Below are 17514 nucleotides of genomic sequence, written 5' to 3' on the forward strand. Positions count from 1 at the left end.
TATTTATTATGAATTTCTTAAATAACCAAACTTCAACAACATAAGGGCAGATCTTTTGAGCGCTGCTGATGACGCTGCGAACTGATGCTCGAGTGATCAAGTATTCCAATGTATACACAGTGTGTGCTCCCCCTACCTGTGCCTACCACTTCCTGTAACCTATGCCCCTTATATACAACCATGAACATCTAATCACTGCCACCTAGTGTCCAAAATAATAATATAAATATATCCAAATAAAATATTATGTCACCAAATAAACATAAATGGCTCCTACACACCGGACCCTAATTGTCTTATATAACAAATAACAATTACCAAAAAATAATGAAAGGAGCTATATACATTACACACTTTTTTTTACACACACACACACAACAAACAAAAAATTATAATTTGGCAATTAATTTTCTTTAGAGATTCTTCAGTCTTCTTTTTTTCAAAATAGTAATTTTTAGGGCCAGAGGTTCCGGAACATGGCACGTGGTGGGATCTGGTCTTTACCACCAGTCCTTGCTAAATCTCAGTCTCTTTACTCAGACATATCTTTGATATTGGTCTTTCCAATATATTGTTTTTTTGTCTGAAGTCGAACGATACGCACAAGGCCTTGTGCATCTGCTTTCGTCTGCAGTATTCTGCCCATTAACCAGGAGCCTCGTGGTGCTGTGTGTGTAACTCTACTACAGGCTTACATGAACCACGTGACCACCCCGCTAGTGAGTTCAACGAGTGTCGCAACTCTTTTCTCTCTATGGCTCTGAAAAATACAAAGTAACATTCGTGAATGTCACTCACAAACATAGGCGTAGGCTACTAGGGAGTGGGAGTGGGACTGGGAACCCCCGCTAGCGACTCACGCAGGCACTGGCGACATGCAGTGAGCGACAAGGTCGCTTCGCTTGTAGTGTGACCTGTGAACGAGCCTAGTGTGTGTGAAAGTGTTGAATGCTTTGACTGACTGTAGGCACTGCTCCAAACCGTCGGTTTATACGGCTCAGTTTCTCTTTTTTCACTCGGTTTCTCTATCGGGAATGTAGATATCAGGCCAAGATTTTTTTATTGCAAAAAAAAAAAAACACCACTGCATTGAATACATTAACATACAATTAAAAGGAAAGAGAAAGAGGGAAAAAAATACAAAGAAATAACAATGACACCTCAACCAGAAAGAAAAATATGATCATAATTCTTAAGAAACTTAACAAAAACTTAATAAAAACTTGTTCTTATTGTTATCAATGAGTTTAAGAGATTTTACAATAAGGGAGAACTAGGAGATGGGCTAATGCATTAATCCAATAACGTTGCCGCGGGTTTCATACAAACGTCCCATTTCATTGGCCAGGCGCCAAACAATAAAACGACTCCTTTGCAAATCTCAACATTCAACTTCAGATTTTTATTTAGCAGGTTTTCACATCCGAGCTGTGTGTACATTTTAGCGTACAAGTACAAATATATATTGTACAAGTTTTCAAATTCACAGCTACATGCTCTCGAGTTTTGCTACTTTTGCATAAAATATCAGCAAATATTTTTAAATAGCCTACTATAAGTAGGCCTAAGTTAAGTTAGTTTGAATATATTTGTAGGTAACTACTTGTATCTGTTGCCGATCAGAAGTAGCCTAATAATGAAACCTGTTCTTACCTTGATGCGCATCTCTTAGACAAGGGTGAGAAATGAGCCAAACAAATACTTCTATGAAAAACGTTTTAAACGAGAACCTGTGAACCATTTTTGCCAGTTACACATCAGACCGCGGATAGTTACCACTGGTTAGGTGAAAAGTAGGAGTTCAGAAGAAAATAGTCACGGCAGCTTACAGCCGGACAACTGAGATGAACCGGCACAGCCTGAGGAATGGTGGAGGAGAATGTGGAATGGCTTCTTAAAAACGGAATGTGGATTTTTTTTTTTTTTTGGATAGTGAAATGTTGCATGTGTCGACACGCAAACAACACTTCTCTTCTTTTTCTTCTTTAGGTCTTTTATGGCGGTGTGTGTGTTGTGTATAATTATTTTGTATATATAAATCACACACATGCATGTATATATTTAAGGAAAATTTGTTATTTATATATAAAATAGTTATATTTATATATAATATAAATCATATAAAAATATATATGCAGTATATAAATGCAAATATTTCTCAAATATATACATGCATGTCTGTGTATTTATATATACAAAATAATTATACACAATACACACACATATTATGTAAACAAACTTTTATTTTGGATTTGATTATTCGTGATTAATCGTTTACAGCCCTATATACTATACTGTATTATATTTTGTTAGACAATCCTGTTTCCCTTAGATACCTCAGTCAAGCATTGATGCCTGTTCATTACGAAATATGCTTATTACTGATGACTTATTCATTCATATGATTCTGTCAAATGGATTCTTTGTTATGTTCTGTATATTCACTGTATATATTCCATATTGCACACGATTTTCAGACTCTCTTTTCCTATGAGCAAGAGCATCTTTCTGAGAAACAGAACAAATGATTCATCAGTTCGCATCACCGCGCGCTCGGGAAACACCGCACATGCTCTACTTTTAAATGCGCAAGCCTGTTCTAATTATTGTATCTTAATAAACAAACACACAAACCGCAGAACATCTTCTGAATGCTTTGATCGATTTGCTAAAAAAGAAAGAAAAACATTTATAGAATGTGGTCACCATAACGGAATAAGATTAAAAAATAGACATGAAACGGTATTTTTAATTCAATTTACTTCAATAATTTGATATATTGATTTAATTTTATCCGTGTCTCTACGTGAAAAATAAGAGGTTGTGTTTTTTCTGAAGATTAATTTGCACTGATGACCAGAAACATAAATGTAAGTTAATTAAGTAAATCAAATTTGATATCAAGTTGATCTAAAGCATCAGATTCAGTGTATAACACAATATAACACAATAACATTCACAAATAATCAATGATTTTATGAGTTTACACACTGACAGATATTTTACACAGTGATTATATGTAATACAAAAAAAGTGCTTTTTCTTTTATAATTGTTGCTTTTATAAACTGGATGATATTTCATATAGTCATTAACAGATATTAACTGATCATCAACATTTAAATGAGATGTGCTTCAGTCTTTGCTCTGTAAGGCACGCGTGTAAAATATTTCACATTAATAAACAGAACACCTGAGTCTCTCAATACAGCAGAATTCATATTTCATCTCTTAATCCGGATCATCTTTGGTTAATTCATGCATTTTCCTATAATTAACACTTAATCAGCTGGATCTGATCTGATCTATAATCCTGAACATGAAGGTTTGTGTGGCTTTATAATACTGTAAGTTCACAGAGAGTTGTTCTTGCAGAGTTCACATGTCCCAGAATCCTTTGCGTTTGAATATTGTTCACATCCAGATATGACCTCACTTCCTCTTCCTCCGTGTTTCCTGACGTCAGCGAAGCATATTTTCCCTGAAGATTAATGATAATGATACATAACGAGCAACGGACGTCACACACGTGCTCTTGATACTGAATATTAGTTCATACACTGCAGAGAAGTCTTGTTTTCCAGGACAAACATCTAAACGCTCTTAAATCAGGACACATTTACTAGAGAAACACAAAGATATAAAGTTGATATAAATCAAAATCGAGTGAGTTTGTTGAAAAAAAAGAACAAAAATCTGCCAATCGGGTCAGAAAAATAATTTTCTCAATGAATTAAGTTCATTTTTCTGACTATTAGCAGATTTTCTTGATTAATTGTGATGCATTTTTCAGAAATCAAGACTTAATATCTTCAGTCGTCGTGAATCTCCAGTAAATGCATGTTGATGTAAGAGTGTTTAGATGTTTGTACTGGAAACCGAGACAGAAACGCTGATGAAGAGCGTCGTCTTCTGCAGTTTAGCTGGATATAATCTCCTTTACGCGTGTAAATGTTCATGTTCCTGTAAAGTGCGCGTGTCACACGTCTGTCGTTCTCCAGCACAAACATCTAAACACTCTTACATCAAGATACATTTACTGGAGAAACAAAAAACAAAATATAAAATCTTCAAAATTGATGCTTACCAAGAACAAAAATCTCCCAAAGATTCTCGTTTTTCTTTGCATTAACTTTGTTTTTTGGACCCCATTAGCAGACATTTTTGATTAAAAAACAAGACTTTATGCTGAGTAAATCAGTATCTTGATGTAAGAGTGTTTAGATGTTTGTACTGGAAGCCGAGACAGAAACGCTGATGAAGAGCGTCGTCTTCTGCAGTTTAGCTGGATATAATCCTCTGGACGCGTGTACATGTTCATGTTCCTGTAAAGTGCGCGTGTCACGCGTGTGTCTGAACGTCCGTGATCAGGTGATCGCTCTACTTGTCGTCGCTCCCAGAATCCCCTGTGCTGGTGATGATGTCAGAGCTGATGATGTCACTGAAGCGCTCCACGACGCACTGCGCCGTCAGTCGGGCCTCGGGGTCGTGATCCCAGCACTCCTCGATGGTGGAGCTCAGAAGATGAGCGCCCTGCACACACACACACACACCATATGATGTCAGAACCTCAGTGAGAGCCTCACAGATTAGTTTGATCATATTACGGTCATAGGGATGTCAACGATTAATCGATGATCGATTAATTGTCGATAATACATTTAAACAATACAACTTATCGATGATTGATTAAGCAGGTTCATACGCCAGGGTTTATACAGAGATTCTTAAATTGAAAGAATTTTTACTTTTTACTACCATCACGGCTTCAAACTTCAACTGTCGCAGTGTTAAGTGTCAAGTAAAGGGGTGGTTGATTGCGATTTCACTTTTTTCATTTTAAATAGTGTGTAATGTTGCTGTTGGTGCATGAACAGTATCTGCAAAGTTGCTGCGCAAAAGTTCAACGTAAGCAGATATATCGTCTTTTAAAAATCAGGAAGTTTAATGCCTACAAAAAAGACTCGAATGGGACTACAACGAGATACTTCCCGGGTTTTATACGTAACTTACCCATACATTTACATCAACCCTCCCTCCGGAATATGCAAAAACTGGGCGTGGCCATATTTCTGCGGCATTGTGGAAGAGGAAGAGTTATAGTGGAGAGCTGTAGCCATGCCGTCTGAAGTGTGTTATTTTCACCCAGCTGTGTCATGTCTTCGGTGTTCGGCTTCCTACGGACGCTGTAGTTTGTCAACAATGGCTAAAATTTATGTTTGATTATGTTCCTGAAAATTACAATCGTAGCTCTCTGTGCTGCACATTTTACGGAAGACAGCTTCCAGAATCTCCACGAATTCAATGCCGGATTAAACAAGAAACTGTTACTAAAACATGAAGCAGTTCCAACTTTAAACGCAGAGGCAGCCGTTGTTGGGCCACAACCTGTAAGACTTAATCATTCTAAATGTATTTGCATGTATAATTTCAGACGTAATGTTTTAGTTTGATCAAGGACGTAAACAAATGCCAGCGCTGGCGTTATAGCCACTTAGTTATGCTATTTTGTGTGTCTATGACACGCGTACAAACATTTTGAACCTGAATTTGTAATTATGTACTAATGTATTTTCCTTGTATACTTTATGAAGTAATTTTTCGATTTGATCAAGAACGTAAACCAATGCCAACAACGCGGTTTGTTTATAGTAGCCAGTTATTTCGATGCTATTTTTTGTTTATAAGACAAACGTGTATAAAGTTTAAAAAATTATATGTAATCGCAACAGCAAACTTCAGCTTGGTATTACTCAGTCATTTATTCAGTTTATACATAAAATATTTATATATTATATAAATGTATATACAGTATATAAATGCAAATATTTCTTAAATATATACATGAATATGAGTGTATTTATATATATAAATAATTATACACAGTGTCACATGTTGATCTAAATAATAATGTTGCTAAGCATACTTGACCTGTAGTGCTGAACCGGAAATAAAGCAGTAGAGTTCCTCCCCAGTGGAATGCGTGTTGTGTATATGACATGGTGTCAGAACAGAAGTAAGTTTATTTGTTAAAATATAAGGATTACAATAGTGAACAGAGGCTGAATATCACATCATGGATGTTCTACACTATAAGCCACCAGAGCCGTTTGACTTCGATTGTCCTAATGTGAGCGCCGCGTGGAAAAAGTGGCAGCAACGTTTCGCCCTGTTTCTCACAGCATCGGGTGTATATGACACACAGTACACACACATATATTATGCAAACACAAACTTTTAGTTTGGATGCGATTAATCTTTTGACAGCCCTAATAAATATATTATCTGTATATTATCAACTCTTTAGTTGTGTTTTCTGCTGAGCAACATCAGGCCAGTGCTGCCACCTTGTGGAACAACTGATTACTGCACACACTTCTTCTCATCTCACACACTGTATCGGGGGATAGTATGGACACTGAGACGCAGGGTAAGTGCACTTCGGCTTTACCGTGTGGTTGCTCCAGCTGACCGGTATCTCGGGTCTCAGTCGATCTCTGATCACATCATCCTTCATGCTCTCCACACACGGATGCTCCTTCAGCTTCCCGAACGGAGGCTCGTATTCCCGCACATCTGCACACACACACACACACACACACACACACACACACACACACACACACACACAAACACACACATCAGTCAAACCTCAAAACATGAGTATTAAACTTTAAAATGTGTAAAAGTCTGACAGCATGTGACGAGTTTGATTGACAGCTCTCTGCACAGAGTGGGCGGGGACATCACTAGAGAAAGGCATTATGGGAAGTGTTCATAAAGGGTTTTTACTAGGGGTGTCACGATTCTCCAAATCCTCGATTTGATTACATTTTCGATTCTAAGGTCATAGTTCGATTCGATTCTCGATTTTTACTCTTTCTTTTTTTTTTTTTAAGCACAAGTCAAGTCAAGTCAAGAATATTTGTATAGCGCTTTTCACAATACAGATTGTATCAAAGCAGCTTCACAGTATTAAATTAAAATAATAATAAAACGTCCATGTTTGGTAATGCTAATCAATAGTAGGCTAATATTGATTGATTCATTAAATTGAATATCCCCAACTGAGCAAGCCAAAGGCAACAAAAGCACATTGTTATGCCATTTTTAGACCAAACTTTTATGCATAATATCTGACCTTTGTTTGCAATGTAGGCCTACCACACTACATTGTCAAATTTAAAACATTTATTAAGAACATAATGTAACAATACTTATATCTTAATCAATTGGAAACTTAAGCAAAATAACCTGCCATCTAGTTTCTCTTTTGTAGTCTTCTTCACGATGACGGTCAAGTTCACAACCAAACAAACAAACAGTTTAACAGATAAATCTATGCGTCGCGCAGAGCCACGTCTTTAAAATTCTAACACTTTATTCTCTGAGAGTGTACACACACACACACACACACACACACACACACACACACACACACACACACACACACACACACACACACACACACACACACACACACACACACACACACACACACACACACACACACACACACACACACACACACCGGTGGTATGTAACCATAATTAAATTTTTGCTGGGAACCTGTCCGCGTTCCCAGCAACGGCTCAGGACCTTGTTCAAAATTAATCCTGCCGCGCCAGAGAGCGCCATTCACATAGTTTTATAATACATTTAATTTAAATTAATACATTTTATATAAATTTATTTGTCTCAAATCGTCGTTATGACTTTGCTGCAATATACATGTTTTACATTCATTTACAGAAATCAGCTGGTTGAATGAAAATTGCTGATGTTATCGGATTTTCAGGATAGCCTACATTCAGTTAACGGACGCTCTCTGAGATAAAGTGCAGACTAAGCAACGTTGTACAGTAGCCTCATAAAGACATGATCTTAATTCCATAATGTCTTTAAACATAATATTGCAGGTCATAAACATGAAAGTGCGCGTCCGGTGTACGATACCTCGAGTTGTCAAAGACGCGGCGCTTCTCGTCCGGTGTACGATACCTCGAGTTGTCAAAGACGCGGCGCTTCTCGTCCGGTGTACGATACCTCGAGTTGTCAAAGACGCGGCGCTTCTCGTCCGGTGTACGATACCTCGAGTTGTCAAAGACGCAGCGCTTCTCGTCCGGTGTACGATACCTCGAGTTGTCAAAGACGCGGCGCTTCTCGTCCGGTGTACGATACCTCGAGTTGTCAAAGACGCAGCGCTTCTCGTCCGGTGTACGATACCTCGAGTTGTCAAAGACGCGGCGCTTCTCGTCCGGTGTACGATACCTCGAGTTGTCAAAGACGCAGCGCTTCTCGTCCGGTGTACGATACCTCGAGTTGTCAAAGACGCGGCGCTTCTCGTCCGGTGTACGATACCTCGAGTTGTCAAAGACGCAGCGCTTCTCGTCCGGTGTACGATACCTCGAGTTGTCAAAGACGCGGCGCTTCTCGTCCGGTGTACGATACCTCGAGTTGTCAAAGACGCGGCGCTTCTCGTCCGGTGTACGATACCTCGAGTTGTCAAAGACGCGGCGCTTCTCGTCCGGTGTACGATACCTCGAGTTGTCAAAGACGCAGCGCTTCTCGTCCGGTGTACGATACCTCGAGTTGTCAAAGACGCGGCGCTTCTCGTCCGGTGTACGATACCTCGAGTTGTCAAAGACGCGGCGCTTCTCGTCCGGTGTACGATACCTCGAGTTGTCAAAGACGCGGCGCTTCTCGTCCGGTGTACGATACCTCGAGTTGTCAAAGACGCAGCGCTTCTCGTCCGGTGTACGATACCTCGAGTTGTCAAAGACGCGGCGCTTCTCGTCCGGTGTACGATACCTCGAGTTGTCAAAGACGCAGCGCTTCTCGTCGGGTGTGCGGCCCCCGAGGAGGTTGACTCTCAGCATTTCAACACGCGTGTTTTTTTCTGCTTGACAAGCCGACCGAACGTGACATGGGGGCGTGGCAGCATCGACGATTCCATTTTTGAATTCGATGATCGAGATTGTGACTTAATTTCGATCGATTTCGATTTGACACCCTTAGTTTTTACATGATAGAATTCCTCCTGCATGTACATTCAAATAAACATAAATGACTTTTAAACAACAAAAACTAAACAATACAGGAAGGCATGTTATATTTAAAGGGTTAGTTCACCCAAACATGTAAACTCAGTAATTACTCACGCTCATGTTGTTCAACCCTGTAAAACTTTTCGTAACACAAATGAAGATATTAGTGATTAAATCTGAGAGTGTCTCACTCCTCCATAGGCTTCTGTTGTAATTGAAACTTGCCGGCCCAGAAAGTTATTAAAGACGATGTTTAAAATAGTCCAAGTGACTACAGTAGAGGATGGACACCTGACCCGAGCCCGACGGGACCCGCCAGGTGGCCGGGTTCGGACAGATATTTAGAAATGATGTTCGGGTTCGGGTCGGGCTCGGTCACATCAGCGCGATAAGGCATTGAACATTTTAAATTGAAAACAGCTTATTGTAGCCAATGTGCCCGATGCTTTCACTTGATGCAAACATTCGTTTTTGTGATTAAAATACATGTAAAATATTACCATAACATCCGTCTTCCTGTGTGCGGACGTGTTTATGTCGCCGTGACAACGAAACGCGTGCATGCGCGCCTGTGTTAAGAACGCTTGTTGCTCCGCGCGCTGATGCGCTTGTCCTGTTGACATTTCCGATTGCCTTCCTACAGTTGCTTAATAAAAGGGGCTTTCCACACAAACAAACGTACATGTGTCATTAGTATGAGAAAAAAATGGGATTTTAACTGTCGGTCTCGGGTCGGGCTCGAACATAAATATCTTTATGCCTGTCGGGCTCGGGTCGGGTTCGGTTACTGCTCTGTGGGACGCGGGCCGGGCTCAAACAGAAAAAAGCGGCCCGATCCGCGCTATAGAGTGACTACAGCGGCTCAACCTTAAATTTATCAAGCGACGAGAATACTTTTTGAGTGCAAAAAAACACAAAAATAACGACTTTATTCCACTATTCGTCAGAATGTAGGCTCACTATTGGCCAGCATCATACACATGACCAGCGTCGACCAATAGTAAACCGCCATTCTGACGAAGACTATGGAGGAGTGAGACAGCTCTCAGATTTAATCACAAATATCTTCATTAGTGTTCTGAAGATGAAGGAAAGTCTGACGGGGAACAACATGAGGAGAGTAGTTACTGACAGAGTTTACATGTTTGGGTGAACTAACCCTTTAACTCGGACGAGGTGCTCTAGTGTAGAAGAGTTACACTTCATTTCTCCAACAGTTTGAGCTCGACTGATCTGTGGATCGGGATCAGGTCAGATCTATGGAGATATTCAGTGTGTGTGTGTGTGTGTGTGTGTGGCATGTTGACTCTACTGAGGGGCGTCATTACCTCCGGTGGCGCTGCATCTGGACACGATCTCCCACAGAACCAGAGCCATGGAGTAAACATCTGCCTGCTTGAAGGACTCGATGTTCTCCAGGTCCATCCGGGACTCCAGCACTTCTGGAGCCATGTATCGAGCCGTCCCCACCTGAGGAACACACAACAATTTGAGGAACACACACCAGCGTGAGGAACGTTCCATTTTTTGTGGCTCTAAAGTCTCCTGCATTTTCTCTCTGATTTGATATTTACGCAGAGCTCTTCAGTTTGTATTTTTGTGTGTTATATACCTAAAGTAGAGCCTAAGACTAGGGGTGCACCGAAATTTCCGAAAATAAAAAAGCCAGCCGAAAATGAATGTCAACCCAGCGGTATGGAGGTATTTTTAAGTTTCAAACTTGTCAAATTTTAAACTTGTCAAAAAGCTGAGCAACTTTTGTTTGAAAAAAACTATTTTATTTAATGGAAGAAAACTTGAAGAATAATATTATTTATTTATTGTTAAAAATATTCTAGGTTTTGTTATGTGTTATGTAACTGTTAGTGTTAATAAAAGTTTGCTGATTATTCTGTTGGTTTGTGATTTTTCATTTCAGATCCATAAAAAATTAAGCAATATAAATATATATTAAAGTTTTTAAAAGAAGCTTCAGTTTCGGTGCCTCCTAAATTTTCGGTATCGGTTTCGGCCCAGAATTTTCATTTCGGTGCATCACTACCTAAGACTAATGCTTATGATTATGTGTCCCCCCTCTGAAGTAAAGAGCTCATAAACATTGACCGCATGTGACGGCTCTCACCTGTCCGCTGTTGGCCAGCTCCTCAGGAGACGTGTAGTTGTCGAGTCTCAGACTGAGGCCGAAGTCACACAGGCAACACGTGAGGTCTGCCTTCACCAGCACGTTGGCGCTCTTCAGGTCTCGGTGAACGATGGCCACTTTAGCTCGTCCACACGGCGTCCGGTCGGAGTGAAGATGAGCCACGCCCCTCGCCAGCGAACCGCCCAATCGGCACAGCTCGTCCCAGCCAATCATGTGCTGCGACAGGAACTCCTGCAGGTTCCCTCGCTCCTGATAGGCCGTTATCAGCCAATACTCGCGCGACGCTTTCCGGTCCTCGGCGGTCAGAAACTGCAGGACGTTCTCGTGCCGGAGCTCCGCGTCGGAGTAAATGTCCCATTCGGTTTTCCACGAGACGTACTCGTCGTACGGGAATATCTTCACGGCCACCGTCTGGAAGGATTGGCTGGCGTGTTTGAGTTTGGCCCTGAAGACCTCTGCGAATCGGCCTTTCCCGACGGAGGAGTCCAGCTGGATGGGAAGCAGCTCCAGGTTGTGGTTCAGGCTGTTGTCGTCGTCGTCGATCATGATGATGGCGCGGGTCTCGCTGTCCGAGCCTTTGGTCGCGGGCGCTTTGAGATTGGCCTGTCGACACACACAGTAGAAGTAGAGCAGCGAGACCAGCAGGACCAGCGCGATCACGGAGGGAACCAGACTGACCAGCAGCAGCAGCGCCGGGAGCGCCGGCTCACCCGGACCGGCAGGAACCGGAGCCGCACCTGAACACACCACAGCATTAGCCTACTAATGATGCCTTTAATGTGATTTTATTCATTTATTAAGAGAGAATTTTTATTTATTTATTATCTATTCAAAAATATTTGCCCCATTTAAAATGTTATATTTAAATATATAACATTAATCAAAATTTGTTAATAATTATTGTTTTTATATTTGTATTTTATTATACAAAATAATTATACAATTTAAAATGTAATAATAATCATAATAATTATTATATATATATATATATATATATATATATATATATATATATATACACACACATGTTATGTATAATAATACTTTTATAATTTTTTAATACATACTTTTATATAGTATTTATCCCATTAAAAATTCCACTAACAATATTTATCTAATTAAACAATTAATTTAATTTTCAATTATGGACATGGGTACTACGCACTATATTTAATGTAATTTTTTATTTCTTTTTTTGTATTAAGATCATTTTTTTTAAATTATCTATTAAAAATGGCACATTTAAATGATATATTTCAATATATAAGAATCATTTTTACATTTTTTTTATTTTAAATTAATATATTTTTTTATATTTATATATATCTTTAATATTTTTATTGTATTATATAATAATTATATAATAATTTAAAATGTCATACATAATTGTATATATAATAATAGTTTTATAATTGTATGTATTTTAAATACATAAAGCAGATAAATGTATATTATATTTATATATTATATTTATTCATTTATTTTATAGAGAAAGAAATTCAAATATGATATTGAAATACTATTATCGAATTAATTTTATTTTTATATCTTCTGTTTTCATTTTAAATTGATTAAAATGATTTTATAGTTATTTAAATACTCTAATTAAAATTAGAAATGTTAACTTGACAAATAGCTAAAATAAGTCAAAAATATATAAACAAACCGGTCAGAAAAATAAACAATTCAATGGAAAACAAGATTATTTTTCCGACTCCAGATATTAGTTCTAGTTTTAAGCATAAACTCACTTCATTCTGATCAGATTCTCAGAAAACAGACGTAATATTTGTCATTCTGCATCTCAAATGTATCGTGATTAAAGGATGTTTATATATTTGTACTGGAAAACACATTTAGATGGACACATTGATATTTTCTGCACCAAAAGTTTCCACACACAGTCACATGATGCGGCTTCCTGTTTATTAACCTAAATCTAGATTCTAGACACTTCTGAAAAAAGAAAAAGCGCAAGAAAACATCGTGAGTGATGCTTTTCCGTCTGCAAAAGCCCCTTGTTACAGTAAACACAGTTGATGCAGCACAACACAACCGCACGTGCACACACACACACACACACACACACACAAACACAAATAACAACGAGACGATCTTTAAACACAGACAGGAGGAAACCACACGTCTGAAGCTTCAGCACAAACACTTCAGACCTGCGGGAGTCTTACGATTATAAGAAACATAAGATAAGAAACTGTTTTAAAGGGCTGGATGATTATGATTTCACTTTTCTAACTGTAGTTAGTGTGTAATGTTGCTGTTTGATCATAAACAACATCTGCAAAGTTACAACACTCAAAGTTCAAAGCAAAGGGAGATATTTGCTTTTATAGAAAAGGACTGGACTACACATTCCTCCCCATCAGCAACCCTACATGTACATAAGCCCCGCCCCCTAAACACACAGTCCATGTTGAGAAGAGGAGTTGCTGTAGTCGAGCACATTTGTGAGTCAGCTCAAACTTTAGCATCCATCTTATCACATGCAATATAAAGTCACTCTGTGTGCGTCTCACAACAGTTCCTATACGAGCGATTTAGGCCCTGTCCCAAGTGGCACACTCCGGACACACTTCCTCAGAGTCCACACTTTGGTGACGTCATGTAGTGCAGACCTATAGGGCCCTTGGCGCGAGTGCACGAGAACGCTCGCGGGTGAAAACGTAAAAATATTTGATCGGATGTGCCTTTCGTTTACACGGCGACGGCGTTTTTGGGGCTTAAAAACGCAAAAAATGAAACCGCCCTCCAGAGTGGAAATCTTATAAACGCTCCGCCGTCGCGTTCCCGTCTAAAGGGGAAAAACGGTAAAAACGCAAAAGTCTGCTAGACAGTGAAGGCGTCGCGTACGCGTTTACGTCACAGGCATGCGCCAGTACAGGAAAATAACAAAACATTATCAAACTAAAATATAGCATTAATTTCATTGACAAAAAATTTTTTTTGAGCGACACGCGAAGAGCAGCGAGGGTTAAAGCAGCAGCTTTACCGTATTAAACATGACAAACTGTGTCAGCGTCTCTTTCACTTTCAGTGCTCCACATCGCCACCTAGCCGTCTGGAGTGCACACTACATCCAATCTCACACACTTTTGCGTCACCATATGCACGCAGATTCCCCCCCATAACGCTCGTCTAAACGCAGAATAAAAAGTGATAACGCAACGCCACTTTTGCGTTTTCTCTTCAGATCGTTTCCGTGTAAACATAGCCTAAGTTCATAATCAGAATATAGTCACTTAAATAGTCGGAGCATTCATTCAGTTATTCAAAATGTAGCTAAGACGACATAAAAAAAGACGTTTTCCTCTTTTCGGAACGTGAAATTTAGGAATCAAGTCATATAAAAATGAAAAGATTTAGATAACTATTTCATCAGCATGCATTGATTGATGTTGTGTGCTGGTGTGATAGCACCAGTGCAACCAGTGTAAAAGTGAGTCTGGAGCCCTGATCTGTGTTATTAATAAATCTGACGTGACTCGAGTGTGCTGTGAAACTGACCGTCGGGGAAGATGAGCCGGTTGTTACACTCTTCTTCATTACAGGAGCAGACGTACTCGTCCTCCGTGCCCTTCACCCGCCTCATCTCACAGCGTGTGCTGTTGAAGTCCTGCAGAAACTGCCCTCGAAACGCCAGCGCCGGGTCGTGACACACCGTCTCCATGATCGCGCTGCCGTTGCTTCTCCTCCTGACACACACATCAACAGCAGGAGATTACAGCAATCATATCAACCTGTAGATCAGCGTTCGTTTACTCACTGTGAGGTGATCCGTGCGGACGATCACCAGAAGTGTGTCCGTTCAAAAATACAGTCTGTTGTTCAATCTACCGGTTAATCAGCCATTAATAATCAATCTACCACTGGTTAATCTGTTAATCAGCCATTAATAATCAATCTACCACTGGTTAATCTGTTAATCAGCCATTAATAATCAATCTACCACTGGTTAATCTGTTAATCAGCCAGTAATAATCAATCTACCACTGGTTTATCTGTTAATCAGCCATTAATCATCAATCTACCACTGGTTAATCTGTTAATCAGCCATTAATAATCAATCTACCAATGGTTAATCTGTTAATCAGCCATTAATAATCAATCCACCACTGGTTAATCTGTTAATCAGCCATTAATCATCAATCTACCACTGGTTAATCTGTTAATCAGCCATTAATCATCAATCTACCACTGGTTAATCTGTTAATCAGCCATTAATAATCAATCCACCACTGGTTAATCTGTTAATCAGCCATTAATCATCAATCTACCACTGGTTAATCTGTTAATCAGCCATTAATCATCAATCTACCACTGGTTAATCTGTTAATCAGCCATTAATCATCAATCTACCACTGGTTAATCTGTTAATCAGCCATTAATAATCAATCTATCAAAATAATCAATCTGTTATTCTACCATGGGTTAATCTGTTAATCAGACATTAGTAATCAATCTACCACTGGTTAATCTGTTAATCAGCCATTAATAATCAATCTACCACTGGTTAACCTGTCAATCAGCCATTAATAATCAATCTACCACTGGTTAATCTGTTAATCAGCCATTAATAATCAATCTACCACTGGTTAATCTGTTAATCAGCCACTAATAATCAATCTACCACTGGTTAATCTGTTAATCAGCCATTAATAATCAATCTACCACTGGTTAATCTGTTAATCAGCCATTAATAATCAATCTACCACGGGTTAATCTGTTAATCAGCCATTAATAATCAATCTACCACTGGTTAATCTGTTAATCAGCCATTAATAATCAATCTACCACTGGTTAATCTGTTAATCAGCTGAAATGAATGTGAATAACTGTACGAATATTTGTAATGTATGTTTTATTAATAAAGTGCAGTGTTATTTTACATTTCTTTGTAAAGATTTTACGTATCTTTGTTCAGTTGTGTCTTTTGTTGCCATTGCTTATTTGTTCTTTTAATTACTGAGAGTTTATAGTCTTTAATAATGCTTGAAATGTATATTAGTTATGCTAGTTGTTTTTCTATGGTATATCCTTGTGTAAGTGTTCTTCAGCCTGTTGATTTCTGTTCATGATATTCAGCTACGATTAAATGTTTTGCAATAAAATTAAACGTGAATGATATCTACGTTTTGTTGTTTTTTTACCTTATTTGAATCAAAATTAGAAATCGGATTCATTAAAATTAAATGATACCCAACCCTAATGACATATCATGGTTAATGAATATGGTAATTATTCAGTAGCATAATATATTTCAATTTTAGTTCAAGTTTTAGTAATTTTGTTGCGTTATTGGTTTCAGTAAAATGTGTATTGTGTGATATTTAGGAGTATCTGTGGACAGAAATGCAATATCATATTCATAACTATGTTTTCAGTGGTGTATAAAGACCTTACATAATGAAGCGTTATGTTTTTATTAGCTTAGAATGAGCATTTCTCTCTACACACACCGCGGGTTACATCGACATGTTTCTACGGTGGCCCTGAGCGGACAAACGCATATCGTTTTACTGAATAATGAAGTAAACATGATTTAAAAATTTATCTTTGTAAAGAAACCTCATTGCTAAACTGGCTACTCTCCTGTCTCAGACGACGACATCACTTCCTGTCGGCCACCGCAACTTCTGTTGGCTGCAATTCACAACCTCACCACTAGATGCCGCTTAAACTTACACACTGCACCTTTAAATATAATAACAGCTTCTCAGATGTTTCTCCTGAGATCAAGACTCCAGTGATCTCACGTGTGTCTCCGCTAGACATTGAGAAGAGACCAGTGTCTGAAACTGGAAGTGTGTGTACACTAGTACACTAGATTAGCGTTGACGTACCAGGAACTGACACACACTTGCTCGGGATTCTCGCAGATCGATGTGACTTTGCAGGAGGATTCGCAGACGCCGGTGCCGTTACACATCGTGGACTCGATGTCGCAGAACTTGCAGAGCTGAGGGAGCTTGAACGGTTTATGTTGCACTGATGCAAACACACACACACACACACACACACACACACAGAGAGAGAGAGAGAGATGAAATGTCTGCATGCTCACAAATACATATCTATTTTGTGCTGATGATATTATGGCATATTTTTGCATAGGAGACCACACACACAAACACACACACACACACACACACACCACGTCTGCATTCCTATATAACCAACTCCGACACACACACACACCCACACACACACAGACATACACACTAAATCTCCCCATCACACACACACACACGCACACACACACACACACGCACACACGCACACACACACACACACACACACACACACA

General features: G+C 39.2%; 1 protein-coding gene across 2 annotated transcripts in view; it reads right to left on the reverse strand.

Annotated features, from left to right (window-relative positions):
• Nucleotides 1-2227: 2227 nt before the first annotated feature.
• tgfbr2a (transforming growth factor beta receptor 2a) overlaps nt 2228-17514 on the reverse strand; it is a 19908-nt gene continuing 4621 nt past the window's right edge. The window contains exons 4-9 of one of the 2 annotated variants that reach the window (XM_079591833.1): nt 17051-17195; nt 14715-14902; nt 11169-11926; nt 10375-10516; nt 6451-6575; nt 2228-4532 (exon numbers count right to left, since the gene is read on the reverse strand). In XM_079591833.1, coding sequence (XP_079447959.1) covers nt 4380-4532; nt 6451-6575; nt 10375-10516; nt 11169-11926; nt 14715-14902; nt 17051-17195 — 1511 coding nt within the window. In that variant the 3' untranslated portion in view covers nt 2228-4379. The remainder of the gene's footprint in view (nt 4533-6450; nt 6576-10374; nt 10517-11168; nt 11927-14714; nt 14903-17050; nt 17196-17514) is intronic. The other variant, XM_079591834.1, reaches the window with a different exon arrangement.

Source organism: Phoxinus phoxinus, assembly GCF_949152265.1.
Source record: "Phoxinus phoxinus genome assembly, chromosome: 19".
NCBI classification, from domain to species: Eukaryota; Metazoa; Chordata; class Actinopteri; order Cypriniformes; family Leuciscidae; genus Phoxinus; species Phoxinus phoxinus.